This window comes from Pempheris klunzingeri, chromosome 1, assembly GCF_042242105.1.
Source record: "Pempheris klunzingeri isolate RE-2024b chromosome 1, fPemKlu1.hap1, whole genome shotgun sequence".
In the NCBI taxonomy this organism is placed as follows: Eukaryota; Metazoa; Chordata; class Actinopteri; order Acropomatiformes; family Pempheridae; genus Pempheris; species Pempheris klunzingeri.
The window spans coordinates 8895177-8914171 of NC_092012.1; the positions used below are offsets into that span (position 1 = coordinate 8895177).

The following is an 18995-nucleotide window of genomic DNA, read 5'->3' on the forward strand; positions in this document are numbered from 1 at the left end:
ATACATGCGCAGTGCCCAGTGCGCCAGGTACGCGCTCCCTTGGCACATCGGTGGCGCACGGTCCATGCTGAGGAGCCTTGGAGGATACTGAGCAGGAGCGGGCTAAGCATCGCTGAGCTATGAAAGCATATGTTCTTTGTGTTGGAAGGAAATATGACATACAGAGATCAAAGTCAGACAAATTTAAGCACCAGTTCTTTATTTTCAAAAGGTTTGGTGCGGTAAAGGGAAACTTTCAACTTCACCGATAAGATCTGCCTGAGCTCAACTTTATTGTACAAGCTGTAAATGCAGCAATTTATAAGGACTTTGTACCTTTTTAAAATCATTAAAGTAGAGAGAGATATGAATCTATGCTGTTCCAGTCCATATATAATAAGCACATACTTCTGTGTTCTTCTGGTCTGCTGCTTTTTCATCCTATGGGTCCTTCAGTCCCACCTAAGAGAAATCTTAGTGCTTCAGAACACACTGATATTTTGGACATTAGTGTGCTTCCAACTTTGTGGCAACAGTTTAGGAAACAGCCCTTTGATATTTCAACAAGACAATATCATGATCAATAACGACATGGTGTCCCAGCTATCAGTGAAAGTACATGACAGGCCTGCACAAAACCATGAACTCAACCTCAAGCAACACCTCTGGGACCTCACTAATTCTCTTGGAGCTGAATGGGAGCACATTTCTGCAGCCAGGATGTAATGGAAGAACTTCCCAGAGGAGTGGAGGCCGTTTTTGCCAGTAGATGAATGTACGTGGTTTGTTCAAGATGTTCAAAAGTCACACATGGGTGTCATTTTCGAGTGGCCACGTTGACCTGTTCAACATTTCTGGCGATGTGGTGTAAGCACTGTGCACCTATAACTATACTCTGGTTGCACATGCATTTGTCTCCACCTTGTGGCTTTTCCTCATTTATTTTTGTGTTGTTATAACTATGATGATCACTTTGATTTTCAAGAAAGTAATTCATATTTACACACATTGGTACATGAATATAAAACTCTTGTTCTACCTATTTTTTTTTGGAACTCTTGGACCATGACGTGCTACTCACATCTGTTATGAAAGCAAAGGATTCTGTACATCAGAAAATAAGTCCAACATGTCAAATGATTGTAGTTTGCTCTCCATGGAGACTGTGAGAAGTGTGTCATTAAAATACACTCTCCGTTCATCCATATTGAGTCTTGGCTGTGATTGGCTGTACCCCCCACTATCCCAACAGCAACACTTCTCAACACCATTATTAAACTGAGTAAAGTAGAAGCAGCAGCCCTCATTCTATTAATACACTTATCATATTATCACCGGACAGTAAATATATCACTTACACTGACTAATTCTGCCCTCCCCTGTCAGGCTGACTCTGGAGCCTGACTTTATGTTCCACCTCAGTGGAAATTTGTCTTTGGCTACTCCCAATGTACACTGTACAATGTACACAGAGCACAGCACAATACATACAAATCCTTACTAATTAATCCTCTGATTCCCATCTACTGCTTTAATAAAAGGGCTTTCTGCCTCCATATTATTGCACTACACATACATGTGTAAGTTTTAGTAAAAAGATTGATTCAGTCACCGAGCTGGAAGTTATCATTAAAAGTATCAATGCAGCCCACACAGTCGGTGAACACCAAGGGCCTACTCATAGTTTGCTGTCTCCTGACATGATGCAGCCGTAGACCTGAGCTGTCAGCGGTACGTAACTCTTCTCGTCATCAGCAAGGATGTAAAGAGGGTCCTGGACACGTCCCGGATCGAAATTCTCCTCCACGAGCTTCACCTTCATCTGCTTGAAAGTCCCCGTCACCTCAACGGCATCCTAGATGGAAGAAAAATCAACTCACTCAGGTATAATATCAGGATGTCGACATCTGCTTTATATTGACAATATTGAGATGGTGGCGTGAGCACTAAACACAATCTTTGTAATTTACATCTTTTGAGAACAAAACAATGTTTGTTTTTCAAATAATAAAATTTATAACATACCAAGTGTGAAATGCAGAACAGTTTGTGTGAATAAAATCACCTGTATTCTTATGAAGCGAGGTCGGGCGTAGGAGGGCAGGTAGCTCACCACATGGTTATATATTTTCCTCCCATCAAACTGGGCACCTTCCTTCACAGTGACCGCTGCCATCCCTATCCGCCCCTCATGCCCTGCATTGCCAAAAACATAAAAAAACGGAGAAAGTGTGCGCCTTCATTAACTTATTTATTATCAAATCAAAGTCTGTCTTTAATATTCTACCATTTGGAAGTCACGGTATTCTTACTAAACACATTGTTGGGGTAAGACATGACCATCACCTGGCACTTGGACTCCGTAAACGTTGGCCTCTTTGACACAATCGCTGATCGTCAGGATGTCTGACACCTCGGTTGTAGCCACATTCTCACCTTTCCACCTGTGGGCTCAAACAAGTTTCAACTTTATATCAGGTTTTAACTCTAAGACACACAAACAGTTTACAGGCCAATGCATGTGAGGAAACAAAAACATATCCCCTCTTTGCATGCTCAAAGCTCATGTCTGAGCAACAAATACAAGTTTGCCCAGAACTTTTCTAAATGAGCCTCATGAATAACATACAGGGAAAGAGACTGCTGAAAAATTGCACTCGGCAACAAACACATTAAATATGTATACTGTATAACCAGTGCTGCTGTGGGCTACAACAAACATTCCTATTAAGTTAAATTTCTACTAAAAATGGCAGAGCCTCTCTTAAACCTGTCGCAGGTAAATCAACAAGGAAAGAGATTAATTCTACAGAAACTACAAAACTACATTTGTATTTCATTCAAGTCTTTCATTTGTAGTTGTATGATATAAAGAAAAATCACGGTGCACGGGAGTTCTGTACCTGAATGTGTCGCCTACACGATCCTGAAAGTAAATGAAGTTGTCGTTATCGATCCTCAATAGGTCTCCACTGTTGAAGTAAAGATCTCCTTTCTTGAGAACATTACGGAGTCTCTTCTTCTCCGTTTGATCCTCATTCTGGGCGTAGCCGACAAAAGGAGCAATGTCTGTGATCTTCGACACCAGCAGTCCTGTCTCACCTTAAAGAAAAAGCCAAGAGACGTGTCTTTCACTGTCTATCCGTGGACTACTTTGCCCCATCACTGGGGTCCTGATTTGGTCTGTAAACTGTCTTCGTCTGCAGGGGGCAGATGTAACATCAAGTGTGATGCTGCATAAAATAAACACAGGAATCTATATCAAGTGCGTGGAGATGACGTCGAAACTCTGTGATAGATGGATCTAATTTACATTAACATATATTAACAAGAGTTTTCTTCACCTTTGGGTGACTCAACACAGAGGCCGTTAGAATCTCGAACCGGTTCATCCCGCTCTGTGTCATACTTAATCAGAGTGTAGGGAAACAGCTTCTACAGGAGGAGGTAAATCCATCAGTATTGCATTATGTGCCCAAAGCACCAGCAGCACAACAAAACATGTAATTCCAATATCATTTATTGACAGACACATATAGAAGTCAAATAAATGACACACACAACATTTTTGTGGATGTGTAAATATTAGATATTAGATAGAGACCATCACAATGCAAAATGTTTTGGAATGAACTCTAGTGATTCATAAAAAATATATATTTGAAGTGATATTTAGGCCACCAATGAACATTTTAGCATGAAACTTGTGTGAAAAATAATCTTAATTCAAGGTCCACTAATGAGCTTTCAACCACATCTTTTATAAGAATGGACGAGGACCGTCTTCACCAGTAAAATGACACCGAGATGTAGCCGAAAGGTGTGAAAACGCAATCAAGTGGACCATAACTTATATTTCTTTTTACACACACACACACTAATAAATTGACTATAAATGACAACAGAAACTTTGTTAACAGAAACATTTTTTGATCCATTTCTTACCCGATGCAAAAAGTTGACTCGTCCAATAGCTCCAACTTTTCCTGCGTAGTTGACAAATCCCACATTTCCCTCAGTGGAGGCGTAAAACTCTCGGACCTGAATGTCCCCAAAGCGATTGAGGAACTCTCTCCATATCTCTGCTCTGACGCCGTTGCCGATGGCCAGTCTTACTTTATGGTCCTTGTCGTTTTCTCTCTGAATTGTCATATAAAAACAGAAAAAAAACAGATCAAGCACGAGTGCTAGAATCGACTGAGCACTACAATCGACCTGCCAGCATTTTAAAAGGGGTTTTTACAAAATGTGAGACTTCCCTGCTTTTAAACTAACACATATGCGAATGTGCTATATAATAAACAGACATTAGACCCTAATCAGACCCTATTGGGTACCTTTCTGATAAATTCTATACATAAATTCTTATATAAAGAGAGACAGGGAAACACTAGCATAAATACTTCTGTGTGACTTAAATGTACTCATCTCTCTGAAAACCTTACAAATATTATACAAAAAATACCATTCACTTAATGTGACCCTAACATCATATAATAGTCCAGAGAGATTTGGTTGCCAAGTTACTTGATATGGTCTTCCTAAGTAAAGGCCAGCATCTATTCCTAGAGGTGACCAGATACAGAAAAACCACCTCCTCTTGCTGGTACAGGGTCATGCAGTAAATTGAGACAGCACTTCATGTGATGCAACTTGATACTCTGAATGAATAGCCATACATGTATGCAGAATGTTTACAGTAGTCCTAAATACAGCGATATCAAAAGTATGCAATCATTCTGATGCTTAAAAATATCAATTATTCATATCAGCAACTGATATTTTCATGTATCCATAATGCTGCATGCTGTTCAGACCCCTAAAGATAATGACGCAGAAGGCTGGAACCCGAGATTTAATGATTTCTATTTTGGTAAACCAGCTGTGCTGTGCTGTGGGAATGTACAGATTTGGAAAGTTAATCTCTCGACTAGATCTGCTGGAATGGCAGCTTGTTGCAGCCGGTTCACGGCACTCTGCAAGTTTCTCAAGCGAAGGAGTTTTAGAGAGGCTAAGAGGGCAGAGAGGAGTCACGGTGCCCCCAGCACCCTGCCAGAGAAACCCTGTCTGTCGCGCAAGATGGAGGGTCACCTTAGCCTCCAGCTAACGCTGAAAAAATGCCACTGGTTTGGGTTTTGCTTTAGAGTTTTAACTGTCACATGATCAAGACACTGCTGGAGAGGCTTTTCAAAGAAACAAAATGGGTAATACCTGGAGTAACTGATGCAGATGATCAAAACTAAAAAGATCAGCATCAGCAACTTAAATCCTTTATCTGCAAAACAAATATAATTCTCTGGTCTCTTCTCTGAACTCTGCTCTGCATGGCTGAACGCCACTGTGTGAAAAAACTGGGAACAGTCCGACTTATTTTTACCTTCGGTGTGCTACAGAGGTAACGCATCACCTCTCCTATGTACTGGACAACAGTCACACTGTATTTCCTGCAGTCATCCCAGAACTGAGAGGCAGAAAACTTCTTCTTCAGAATGATGGTAGATCCTTCAAAATAAGACAAAAAATAACAGTTTTAGTTTCGTGGCTTTCAGTTGAGAGAGTCCTGCTGTTTACAGCTTTTGAAAACCTTAAATATTCAGTTATAAAATCAGAGATACAGCTGATGTGATGTTGTAAGAGATGTTTATAATTATATTTATATATTTACGTATTGACCAATAACTTTTAGAATTATATTCTGAATTAAACATGAACTACTGTACTTAATGTAAAACAAAACGCACCATATATTGAACTGTTTGCAATTGAACTGCATGTACTGCACAACAGGAATGTGTTGGCTGTGGGGCAGTATTGAATATCTCCTAATATGTGGCTGCTTACACAGACTTACAAAGGCGGTGTGAACTTTAGCCTATTTAGACCAAAGCAGTTGGAAAGTAGAGGTAATCTGGTCGTGGTTGAACCGGCTCTGTTCAGATTACTGGCTCAGTCACAAAAGACTCTTTCATTTAGTTTTCCAGGGGCTGGAGATCGAGAGGGAGAAGGAGGAGCAGCAGGGACATCATTTTAATGAAGTGTGGACACAAGTTCAAGTCCGTGTACAGTTTTGAAGCACTAGCCTCATATTTAGGTCAACCTTATGAAGGTAACAGGGCGCCACTTCAGGGGGCGCAGCTGGTGGATGAGTAAACTACTTGCCCTCCATCGCAGAGGTCTGAAGTTCAAGTGATTCATCCGGCAACAAATAAAATCAAGTGTCAGTGATCACAGGAGGGAGGCCAGTGAGGGATCACCTCCCTGTCACTGCATGCTGGAAGATCAATGAGTGTAGTAAAATGATTCAGAGCTGATTTGGAACCTGCCTGATTTAATTTTTTTTTAAAAATCATCAGTGTCCTGTGAAAACCACGTGCCTCTTAAAAGTCCGCTTTTCGTGAGCTAAGCTTTGCGGCAATGCATTTTTCAGCTACCAATAGCTTATTTAGCTTAAGAGGTAGGATCACTTCCACAAACGCCAAAGTAGCACTAAAGCTAATCAGTTTATTTCACTGAGATTTCAAAGTTGTCAAAGTTGGAGCCAAATGGTTCATGTGGTTTCTCTGTTTGCAGCTCGAGCCCGTTACAATCAGTTTGGTGTACACATGGATCACAGTGCAGGTTTGACTTGTTACTGAGCTGCAGTCTGAATGTGCAACAGCTTGGCCTGAAGTATCATAACCGTACAATCTTAGTACAGTTATTTGTTTTTTGCCGTATCTTCAGTCTGGCATGTATAAAACAACCTAACAACTCCTTGTTAGGTCACTTAAGCATCCGTCAGTCTTCAAGGAATCTCACACAGCCGTCACAAAGACGTCACGACTGTCTGAGCTACACCTCAGCAATCTCACCTGTCTCAATGGAGCCAATAAAGCCTATGATAAATCCAGCTGTGTGGTACAGAGGCAGGTTGAGGTAGATGACATCGTTACATGTGACACCGTTTGAAGATAAAACAGCCAGGGCTGTTAGGAGGCGGTTCTGATTGACCACTGCTGCCTTAGGGAGACCTGAAATACAGCAGGACGCAAAGAGGGCAAACCTTGAGAGCTGCGACATGCTGCATCAGGAACAGGTCATCACATGAAACTGAAGAACAAGCAATACCTGTAGTTCCAGAAGTGTAAATGTAAACTGCAGGACTTTTGAACGTGATGTGCGATCTGAGGGATCGTGGGAGCGGAGAGTCCGACGCCTCGTCCACTTTGTCAGAGAGGCTCTGGATACCAGGGGCGTCACAGTGTTTGGTCATCAGGAGGACGGTGACGCCCTGCTCTGTCAGCGAGGGCAGCACATCCTCCACTGCCTCCTTAAGCTCTGGAGAGGCACGTACAGAACAACCATAACCACCACATCCTCGTTTTAGATTCACACACAGACTTGACTGTGTCCTGGCTAAATGTGCATGTTTACAGAAAAATGCAAGTATGATTGAAGCCTTATACCAACCAACCAAACACTTCAATTATTCATCTAACAAAAGAAACCAAAAACCCTATAATTTTCACAGAAGCTTTAAATTTAAACTTCAGTTGAATAGAAACTCATTTTAGATGAATGCTCACATTCTAATACTATGCATTTTAGTCTGACATTGCTGTGTAATGATCAGCATAAGCCCCCTTCACCTCCACATGATTACGTTAAGTCTTTCTGACAGGGAGTCCATTCAGGATTATTCTCTACACATCACTTGGGCTACAAAATATCAACTACATCAGTCACCGGACCCCATAAATGTTCTTTTGTCCATTTATTCAGGCACTTGTAATTTGAGCTAAAGGCTATTAAAAGATGATTTGAGGAAGATTCTTAAAAATAGCTTGAACCCTTTGAACCCCCTGGACTGACAGAGGTTAAAGTGAAACCAGAAGCCATATCAATAATTTTGTTTCTCAGCTATTCAAATAAAAAAAAAAAAACTTAGATCCAACCTGAAGCTGTTTAAAGAACAGAACTAACTGCATTAACTTTAAAGATTTGCTCATTAAACACACACACACACACACACACACACACACACACACACACACACACACACACACCTGAGGCTGCTATCAGCACTTTGGCCTTGCAGCAGTTGAAGCAGTGCAGCAGAGACTTGGTCCGGATGTTTTGGTTGAGCAGAGCCACAGGGGAGCCTAATTTAGCCAGAGCCAGCCAGGTAAACATGAAGGCGGGTTCGTTCCCCATGAAAAGCGCGACGGTGTCCCCGGGTTTGTACCCGGGATTGGACAGAAGCGCGTTGGCAATTTTGTTGCTCCTTTTATCGGTGCAAGAGTACGAGAAGCTCTCATTCCCAAACACAATGAAGGGCTTGTCTGGATGCGCAGCGGTCTGCTCCAAGAAACGGTCCAAAACAAAGTAGAAAGGTCTCCTTCTGCGCCTCGAGACAAACCTCACTAAAATCCGCAGGAGATCCCTGAAATACAGAACATCCGTCCAGAGATAAGGGCAGAAAGCTCTGAGTGCGGATGGGATGAGGAGGATTGTTGCTAAAATGACTGAAAGAACATACACCTCCATCATGGTTTCCCGTTTAAAAGCCACAAGTCTTTCCAAAAAAAAAAAAAAAGAAAGAAAGAAAGAAAGGGAGAAAGGGAGAAAAAAGTGCAGCCCCTGATGCAAAACGGGGAGTGTTGGAAATGTTCAGCTGGGCGGAGCATTTTCTCAAAAAGTAGGTTAAGTTCATGGCAAATATTTGAATAATTTGGAGTATTGTTTGTAGGAAATATTGCTCAGCAGCAGTAGGTCTTCAGAGCTGGCCAAGAGTCATTTTGTGAGCAACAAAGGTAAAGTGTGCAAAAATAGATAAATAAATGAATAAATAATAAATAATAATAATAAATAAATAGTACCCACACATGTCAAACATTTAGGGAGGCTGGGCTGCACAAGCCTAAGCCTAAGTCACATGTCAGCCATTCACAAAAGAAGAGTTTGACCATCTAACCTGATAAAACTTCATTTTCAGTGTCATTATCAATCCCAGAGATTATAGGCTAATAGGGTTGGAAAGAAGAAAAAAAAAAAAAAAGCTTCTGCTACATAAATCTGTGTTTGTTTATTGGACTTTGAAATGATGGATACTTTTTTTTTTTACCTCTCTGGGCCTCAAACAGTAATTTAAATGAAACCACATGGGAAGTTAAGAAGGTTTTGGCTCTTTGGTCGAACTGCTAACAACCCATGATGTCTGAAACATGTCCGGGGGCTTTGTAAGAGGTCACAAGCCAAAAACGAGGAGATAACGAACAGTCAATAATGGCTAAAATATCTAAACCAGAGGCCAAGAATACTGTTTTTAAAACAAACAAAAGCGGTAAAGCATTTCAGAAGGACACTGTCCTATGAGACCATGTTGTTTTGAAAATTTGCATCACTGTGAATTGTGAATTTCAGCGCCGTGGGACTAATAGAGGAATCTCTTATCACTGTGAGTCCCACACTGTGGCCCTGAGAGCTCCGTGCAGACAGACACAACAAAAGCACACGAAGAAAAACATCCTCAGCAACGCGACAACACATCTGCAGCATTTAGACAACACACGCTGGTTGTTGCCACTGAGGCTTCAAGTCAGTGAAGTTGGGTCAGTGTGTCATCCACAGACAAGGACAGTATTTCAATTAAGCATACGTGAAATACGTCTTGAATTACTTGTGAGTGTTTCCTTATTTGTATTTTGCTGGATGGAAAAAATAAGATGTAATTTTGTGACAAAATACTTTAAGAACGTACTCATTAAAGTATATTATTTAATGTCATTTTACTCTGGAATACGACAGGTCCAGCAAATATTTTCTTTGTGTTCCTCCTGAACAGTGGCTTGAGGATTAGATCTTGCACGATACAGCGATCTTACTGATAAACATCATAATAAAACTGAGGAAAAGTAGCAAAAATGTGCTCTAGAATTGGCAAATATACTGTACTGCTACTACAAATGTTAAGCACAAAATACTTGCATTTTGATTTAATGCATTTTCCCATATCAGTATTTTATTTTGCTATATTTGACCAGAAAGTATTTGTATTCGTAACAAGACATTTTTTGATGTATCTGTTTGCATTTGCTCTGGATTTCTGACCTCTGCTGCTGCTCTACTTTACGCATGCGCTGAAAATTGCCACTGCACGCACCTCGTAAAGACCTTGCAGAGCGAAAAAGCAGAATTTTAGTGGTTATTTTAATTATTTCCGAGGAGATGTAGTGTTTATGCTGGATAAAGTGTTGACAGACGACCTGCAGTCTGCATAATAATCATTATTAGACCAGAAACACCCAGAAATACCATTAGGTTAAAGGCTAGAGGAGGAGGCCGTAGCATTGTAGTGATAATAAGCTGACCTCAGTTTCAATGTTAAAAAGTTACACATTATTACATTTTTTGAGGGGGAGGAAGTTGTTATAGGTCATGGATTATGAATTATGCTGAAATGTTAAATTATCAGTGAAGCTGCTTTGACAATTGTGGCCACTAGATGCTGCTGTGTCACCTGAGTATGTCAAGTCAGCATTATCGTTGTCCTTGTCTCCTTTTGTACTACTACAATTCCCAATGTCAGTAAGGCTCTAAAGCTCTATTTCTTTGGATATGCTTCCACGTGGTAAGCACACGCTGCAGAACAAACTGCTCGTGTGCACAGTGGAGAAATTACCCAACAAATATAAGACTTTTTTTGTTTTCTTGTTGATTAGATCACCCATTTAAAGAATAAAACAAGAAAACAGTCGTTTTCCTTTCTAAAAGCCTATAAAACCAGAGGTTTTACTGCTTTCCAGTCTCTTATTTCATCAAATAGATAAGTTAAAATACAAATCATGGCAACAACAAGCTGTTCAAGCCATGTCCAGCACTGCTGTCTTCTGGAAACACTTCCATTGTCATATCTAAAACTGTATTTGCAGTGTGTTTTCTAAATGTTTTTGATTATGCAAAATAAACATATTTTTAGTTACAACTCCCGTCAACTCTTTAGCACAACATCGGATGGCTTGATAAGGGAGCAATGGTTTAATTTTGGGGAAACAGGCTTATTCTTTTTCTAGCTGTCACTTTCAGATGACTTGAAACCTTCCTGTCTGGTAAATATGAGGCGACAGTCAGCAGCTGGTTAGCTTAGCTTAGCAAAAAGACTGGAAACAGCTCATCTGGCTCTGGCACAAAGGAAACAAAGTCTGCCAAGCAGTACGCTTAAAGCTCAGTAAATGTATTTCATTTGTTAAAATACAACAGTGTAAAAACCACAGGTTGCAGTTGCATGGGGGGGGTTCATGTCTATTTCTTTCTGAACTCTCGTTGTCACTGCAAGTTTGCCACCAGCACAAACTCCAGTAAGTCACTGCATTGTGTATGTCAGCTATGTATCTACGTGCCTGTTTGGATATTTTTCTACCCCCTGGTGCCCATGAATTGATTAATGCAGCTTTAATGATAAAACAGTTGAGTTCACAAAATACCCTTTGTGACCGTTGGACCAGTAAATGATGCTACTGGGAGCTGACGCATCCTTGGTGCATATATCTTTGAACTTTGGGCATCAGCCAGAGATCTTTTTTTTTTTTGAGGGCAAAGTAATATCAGCGGTCACTGAGGTCTTTGGGTTGTGAAACTCTTGTGAGCACACTCCAACGAAGCATGTGGTGACCCAGCCTGCACGAGGCTATCTATCCCTTTGATTAGGTGAACTCCTTTTTTGCCCTTTGCAGTGCTCTGCAGTGTGTGGATGTGTGTGTGTGTGTGTGTGTGTGTGTGTGTGTGTGGTAATGTTCCCAAGACTGCTAATGTTATTCCATTACACTGGATTCAAAAGAATGAAAAGAGAAAGCATGACAAAACACGGTCACTTCTCGAGGTGCTAGTCAGCTTTAGTGAATGTGCTTATTTTTTAATAGACCAGTGGCTTTTTTTAATGACCAACACAGGAAATATTAATAAAAGAGGGTTGAAAAAAATCATTATTCTCAGAGTTGTAGACTTAATTTTGGTTTTGAATTACTGAATAAATAAATCAGATCACAAAAAGGTTCCATTTATGTCTTTTTATCCAGCAGCAAAAAAGATGTATCCCAGTGATTTGTGGACTACTTTGCAATGCAGACATGTCTTATATTATTTCATAGTGTCGCTTAATTATCTCTTTTGAGCAAAAACCAGGGGAGGACAGGAATAATCTGCACAATGACAATACTTCTTGAGACATTTTGCGCACTTCTCCTTGGAAACTTTTAAATGCCACTAGGCCAGTTGATAAGAATTTGCTGGCGTAAGGGATTGTGTTTCAGGAATGCCTTTTCTCAAGTCACGTTGCCCCACAACATGAAGGCGACCAATGGTCTAAGAGACACGTAGACCCTCTCCTATAAAGCTGAGGCGTCTTCATTCATGAGCAAACTGAGACGCGGATCCTGCGCTGCCGTGTGATTTTCACTGTCACGCTCACTATTACTTTGGACAATGCTGCGAGTCAGGTGTCTGAGAGGAGGTAGCAGGGGGGCCGAGGCTGCCCATCTGATCGGAGCCATGGTTGGTATTATGGTGGTTTCATGTCTTTCTTTTTGTTTTTTTTTCCAAAAATTGCAAATTGCATTCCAAAAAGTGTTTTTGTTAAAAAAAAAGAAAAAAAAAAAAGCAAGCACATGTCGGTCAACGAATGAATAAAGACAATATGTTCTACATTTTCTTCACCAGGCTTCACCTGAGCTGCTTCTTTCACTTGAGATCAGTTCAATTGATTCATTGATTCAGTGTTTGTTTGATGAAGCATTTTAGTTGGCGAAAGTATCTAATCGACTCATTGGGGTAAAAAAAAAAAAAAAAAAGAGAGAGAGAGAGAGAGAGAGAGAGAGAGAGAGAGAGAGAGATCTTCCATGGATGGATTTGCTTCTATTTGCTGAGAGAGCTTTTTTTTTTTTTTTTTCTTTCTTCGCTCCCTGAGTGACAGTGAACAGCTGTTTGGCACAGATGCGCTCCCAAACTCAGTGACACTTGAGCTGCTCCTGAGCCAGCAGAGACCACTCTCTGCCGCCTATCTGTGGAGATAACGCTTCTTAATAACACGTGTACTTTGGCACCAAACAAATCTATCTTACTGAGGGCTTTTATCAATGACATCTACAGAGGCTGTGCACAGCTTACAGTGTTTTACTGTATCTAAAAAAAAATTTTTTTTTGTATATCAGCTGCCAGCCAAGTCGTTTATTTGACCACATCATTAAAAATCTCACTTCATTTCTGGCACTAAAATGAAATGAAAAAAAAAAATATAAACAAACATACAGCAATAGTGATTGCACAGTTCTAATTTTGTCTATTACTAACACACAGTTTGTATTAATATGCATACACTGTATTGTAAAAGGTCTATTAAATCTAAAGTGCGTGTTCTATACAAAACTCTTTCTCTGTATCTGTAATTTGGTTCCCGTAGCATAAAACTGAAGGTCATTTTTGTGCTGCAGAATGATACTTTTTTTTTTTTTTCCCCTCCCCAGCTTGGCCGGGCGGTGACTGGATGGGTGCAGAGGGCCTTCCAGAGCACCTCAAGTGCAGCAGCAGCTGCACAGCCACAGCGTGCAGTTGAAGAGGAACATGTTACTGAGCCTGTCCAGCAGGAATGTCCTGTCTGCAGCTACAACGAATGGGACCCTCTTGAGGAGGTGATCGTGGGTCGTGCTGAGAACGCCCACGTGCCTCCCTTCACTGTGGAAGTGAAAGTAAGCCAAAATGTCAAGATGACCCCTGTGAAACATGCAGATTACGTGCTATTAATGTGTGGCCCACTGCTGTGCAGGTTTCCTGATAACGGAGCATCAGAGCTTCACCTAAACTGAATTGAGAGACAGTGAGATTAACTCCATGTTGTCATATTGAAAACCTCTCGACAGGCTAACACATATGAGAAGTATTGGCCCTTCTACCAGAAACATGGGGGCCAGGCTTTTCCTGCGGACCACTTGAAAAACGCTGTTGCTGAGATTGAGGAAATGTGCAATATTCTGCGTCAAGAGGGAGTCGTTGTGAGGAGGCCAGAACCCATCGAGTGGTCCCTGCAATACAAAACTCCAGACTTCACATCATCAGGTAATAAAATAGGTCTAAACTGTGTGTGTGTGTACTGAAGTAGCGCACAACTCAGCCACAGCCACTAAACCATGACGACATAAGTCACATACAGCGTACCTAGTACAATTTTGAGGTACTTATACTTTACTTTACCATTCTACGTTACTTTATACTTCTTCTCAATACATTTACTTCACAATTACAGTTAATAATTACTCACAGATCAATATTATGAATTTAAAACACATGGCATATATTATAAAATATGACGTATGTGTACAGTTTAACTTGTACTAAAGTTTATGTACAGCTGTTCCAAAATAATGGCTTAGCACTATAATGAGATAACACTGACAGGGCCTGACAAGTGCTTCCACTTTTGATACTTTAAGTACATTTTTCTGATAATACACAGAGCATTTCTAAGGTGTAAGGCTACTTTTACCTTAGTAAATGATATAAATACTTGTGTGTTTGATAACCGTGTTAAAGCATCACATTGTGATTTATTCTATATTCTGTGTAAGCTCATTTTGTATTGTCGAATCTGTTGCAGGCATGTATGCTGCCATGCCCAGAGACATCCTTATGGTTGTGGGAAATGAAATTATTGAGGCTCCCATGGCCTGGAGGGCTCGCTTCTTTGAGTACAGAGCCTACAGACCTTTGATCAAGGAGTACTTCAGAAAAGGTGCTAAATGGACCACTGCTCCTAAACCCACTATGGCCGATGAGCTGTACGATCAGGTGAGGCTTTAACTTGCGAGACACCATACTTCTTGGTAATTTGTTATACTAAACAGCACATGTGAAATGGTTTGTGTGGAGTTTAACTTTGTCACAAAGTCAAACCTGCATTAAGACAGAGCGTGAAACACTATTACATGGTTTCTCTCAGGACTACCCCATCCGCACTGTGGAGGACAGACACAAGCTGGCCGCCGAGGGGAAGTTTGTGACCACAGAGCACGAGCCCTGTTTCGATGCTGCCGATTTCATCCGAGCTGGAAGGGATCTTTTTGTCCAGAGGAGTCAGGTATGAAGGCTGTTAAACTTAGATCCACGTCTGACATCTGACATGATGGGCGACTTTTCTTCAAAAGCACCACAGGGACAAATTCTTCATTCTTATACATTAAGACTTTTGCTTAAATGTCAGTCACATGCAGTATGACATGCAACATACACAGTGCAAGATTAGGTAAAGCAACATTTGGAGAGAATTTGCATCTGAATATATGGCCTGGGTAAGTCCCCCAAACCTCTTCTACTTTTTTTTTTTTTGCAGGTTACAAATTACATGGGAATTGAGTGGATGCGCCGTCATCTGGCCCCAGACTACAAGATCCACATAATCTCATTCAAGGACCCCAATCCTATGCACATCGATGCCACCTTTAACATCATTGGGCCAGGATTGGTGCTGTCAAACCCTGACCGTCCATGTCGCCAGGTACTGAGACTGACTTCTCACAATGCCCCATGTTGCCCTCTTGTGGACTGATGGACTGGTGGACTGAAACACCACATACTGCCACATGTTCAATGCTGCTCTTTGTCCTTTAACCCAGATTGACATGTTCAAGAAGGCTGGCTGGACTATTGTGAAACCTCCAACACCCATGATTCCTGATGGTAGGTTCTTTAAGTAAAGCTTATCTTCTCTTACGTAAGCAAACCACATGGAATTTGTATTGGCGAAAAAAAGACACTCTATCCCTTTCTATGCAGACCACCCACTGTGGATGTCTTCCAAATGGTTGTCCATGAACGTCCTGATGTTGGATGAGAAGCGCGTCATGGTCGACGCCAATGAAGCCAGCATTCACAAAATGTTTGAGAGTCTTGGTGAGTTAATACATTATATTTCTATTCTTTAGGATTTCAAACGATGCATGAGGAAAATAGGATTATTTTTACAGAATAAGGCCTCCATGCTGTGTAATCATTCGTAAATGTGTTTTTGTTGCAGGTATCAAGACCATAAAGGTGAACATTCGCCATGCCAACTCCCTGGGTGGTGGCTTCCACTGCTGGACAACCGATGTCCGCCGCAGCGGTACCCTGCAGTCCTACTTCCACTAGCCTTGCCAGAAATAGGCAGTTTTTATTGAGCTTTGAAGAATCAAGCCTCAGTCCCGAATCCTAACACCACTGTAATTGTCGAGTCTTTATTGTCAGTCAATCATGTATGTACACACAAGTTAATGAGCTTTGTGATACAAAACCTACTGTCATGACAGCAATCTTATCATGACACGTGGCACCAAAGTGCTTCTCTGGATCGGGTCTTTCTGTCCTAAATGAACATGTATGAATTGTTTTGATTTGACATTGCTGTACATCTCAGTGCCTTTGCAAACAGCTTTGTTCAAAGCGTTGCTCAATAGTAACAAATCACTTCACTTCAATCAGTAATCTCAATATTAACTGCATTTCTGGCCTGGCTGTTGTGAAGCTGAATTAGGGCTTATACATCTTAGAAGTCATAACTCTGAGGACAAGGTACAATTTGGTATGCGAAAGTCAAACAAGGGCACAGGAGGGAAGGAGCTACCTCCTCATGAAAAGTCAGAAACCATAGTTCTATCTTTTTCCAAAGTATTTTTTTACTTAAAGAAATGTATAAAAGTTGTTACGTAGGTCATTAAACAATATTATCTTATCGCTAGTATATTATTTTGTAAAGGTTTTAATTGATTGAACAGACAAAGTTCTATTTATATTTTTCATATTCTTTATTGGATTTCCCGACAATTCGTGTTTTTATATATTTACGTAAAAAGTATGCGGTCCATATCAGACATTGTATACCTTTTTCCTCTGCTGTTTTCTCCTATTGCAAATCTGGGCCAGTTATATGCTACTAGTCATTCTCACTGCTTGGCTGCTTTTGTGTGCAAAGCAAAAATGCTTAAAGAATGAAAGATGTTTTTGTTGTGGAGATTTATGTTTTATAATTCCTGTGCTGCATAAACAGTTGGAAATAGGATGTTTACCTCTTCAAATCTGCCTTGATGCTTATTTTGAAACAATGAAATCAAGGGAAGTTATGGCTCAACAGAGGAATGCAAGTGTTTTGTATTATGCAATGTTATTAAATATAATTAAAAAAAGAGTCTTGTGTCATTTTTGTGATCGTGCTTGTTTTTGATTATATTCTTAGTCACATTTAACATATTTGTGTCTGTTAATCAACTATTATTGGTGTGAAAAAGCAGCCCCGTCACCAATATCACTGGAAATATGAGAAATACTAACATCTTTTACATAAGTCAGAGTATTAATACTACAAGTTAAAAATACTTAATCATAAATAAAAGTCCTACAATAATAAACATACACGAGTATTATCAGCTAAATGTACTTCAATGTGCTGTAATGTAGGAAAACTAATAGTACTCATTACACATTATGGCCTCTTTCATAGTGTTGTACACTGTTGCCCATAAAGTTGGAATAATTGTTCAATACCCCCAATTTTGTTAAAGCCTGAATACACAGTTTGCAAAAGTTAATTGTGGTTTAAGTTTCACTGTGATATGTTTGGAAGAGTTTGATCAATAAAGTTGAGAAGATATACACTTTATTTATCACTTCACCGTTGGATATCAAACGTTTAGCGTAATAAAGCAAGCTGTCATAGGTCACATAAACCTGGGATCTATTCACCTGCTTGATAAATGGCACCACATTTACTGTAACACCTTTACATCTGTAAACATTAACCAGTTACCTGATGTGTAAGAGGAGGGAATATTACATCATATATTATACATTATGTAATCCAGACAACTGCAAATGCAAACAGAAAGGAACAGAAATGGATTTCACTGAAAATGAAACAAAAAAAACTGCTGCTATTTATTTAATGCTTTTATTTAAGTTAAAGGCAGAGTCTTGGTAACTGCTGCTGTATTTAGTGGAGATCTGGAAAAGTGAAATCTGTGAGCCTTTGTAAAATGAATGGCTGATATTTGGTCATAGGAACTGTTTTCAGTTAATTAAAGTATAAAAACTTTTTTGATACTGTATAATTGATAATTGTATATGCAATAATAAATCATAACTTACTTTATTGACTCCATTCCCCCCCCCCTCTGGTTGGGGTGAAAGGTCAGTCAGGTCAGTCAGAACATGTAAGGAAGAAGGAGGCGTTAAAGTGTGGTGCTGTTCCTGATGACCATTAAAAGACAATTGATCAGTCTCAAGATTTACAATATCAGAATATATTTGACACCAACAGCTCTGTATGTCTCATGAATAACTGCTCACCTCAGAAAACACATTGTACTTTATGTAAGATATTCACTCCTGTATGCACCACTGACCAAATGAAATTAAATTACACAGCTTGTAAGTGTAGTGTACGATATATATATTCAAACTAAAAAATAATGAGCAAGGTTAGAGGTAATTATGTAAGTGATAATATATAATATATATAATATATAATATAATAAAGTGATCTGCTGTCTGATACTAATTAAATCAGACATCACAAAATGCTGAGAAGGTTTTGACAAAGGGCTCTGACATAAACTGTGGCTGTTGATCTCTGCAGTCTGCTGCCATCTAGTGGTGGACATTACACACAGCACTCTGAACTTTAAAAATTGTTTCTGAATGACACAAACAATGATAATGATTTATAATAATATTAAAACCTTTATGCAACAGATAACAGGTCAGAATTGATATATGAATATTTAATCAAATATTTCAGCGTATGAAAACTGAAGGCACGCACACCTCAAACACTTCCACAAAACCATCATGTTCAGCTTGAACCAAGTCGCTATCCTCCCAAAATCAACTACTTTTTGCTGATATTCTTCTACTACTGGCCACTTGGCTCCGATTGCTGTGCCAAGTTGTCATCTTTACCCTGAACCCTGACCCTCTGTCTTATACTCCAGAGGGCCAGACTTGCTCTCTGTGGCCTCTTG

At 40.0% G+C, this 18995-nt stretch overlaps 2 protein-coding genes across 2 annotated transcripts; one reads left to right on the forward strand and one right to left on the reverse strand.

Moving 5' to 3' along the window:
- Positions 1-1060: 1060 nt before the first annotated feature.
- LOC139215524 (long-chain fatty acid transport protein 2) lies at positions 1061-8510 on the reverse strand. Its single transcript, XM_070846548.1, has 10 exons — positions 8025-8510; positions 7087-7296; positions 6831-6989; positions 5357-5481; positions 3925-4119; positions 3324-3414; positions 2883-3081; positions 2326-2423; positions 2045-2175; positions 1061-1834 (listed from the first exon to the last, which is right to left on the reverse strand). Exons 1-10 carry the CDS (start codon positions 8506-8508, stop codon positions 1658-1660), a joined length of 1869 nt encoding a protein of 622 aa, XP_070702649.1. The 5' UTR covers positions 8509-8510; the 3' UTR covers positions 1061-1657.
- A 3871-nt stretch (positions 8511-12381) lies between these two features.
- On the forward strand, positions 12382-17156 carry gatm (glycine amidinotransferase (L-arginine:glycine amidinotransferase)). The gene is made up of 9 exons (XM_070829416.1): positions 12382-12507; positions 13476-13697; positions 13869-14064; positions 14603-14793; positions 14945-15082; positions 15335-15499; positions 15618-15681; positions 15778-15894; positions 16019-17156. The coding sequence occupies exons 1-9, from the start codon at positions 12439-12441 to the stop codon at positions 16129-16131; spliced, it is 1275 nt and encodes a 424-aa protein (XP_070685517.1). The 5' UTR covers positions 12382-12438; the 3' UTR covers positions 16132-17156.
- The last annotated feature ends 1839 nt before the right edge of the window (positions 17157-18995 follow it).

Bases quoted from the DNA above. Each gene is read 5' to 3' on its own strand.
- LOC139215524 (XM_070846548.1), bottom strand. From the start codon at position 8,508: ATGATGGAGGTGTATGTTCTTTCAGTCATTTTAGCAACAATCCTCCTC. The intron at 6,990-7,086 runs GTATTGCTTGTT...GCTGTATTTCAG, and splicing joins TTACACTTCTGGAACTACAG to GTCTCCCTAAGGCAGCAGTG. The intron at 2,176-2,325 runs GTGATGGTCATG...TTGGCAATGCAG, and splicing joins TTACGGAGTCCAAGTGCCAG to GGCATGAGGGGCGGATAGGG.
- gatm (XM_070829416.1), top strand. From the start codon at position 12,439: ATGCTGCGAGTCAGGTGTCTGAGAGGAGGTAGCAGGGGGGCCGAGGCT. The intron at 15,682-15,777 runs GTAGGTTCTTTA...CTTTCTATGCAG, and splicing joins AACACCCATGATTCCTGATG to ACCACCCACTGTGGATGTCT. The intron at 15,895-16,018 runs GTGAGTTAATAC...TTTTTGTTGCAG, and splicing joins CAAAATGTTTGAGAGTCTTG to GTATCAAGACCATAAAGGTG.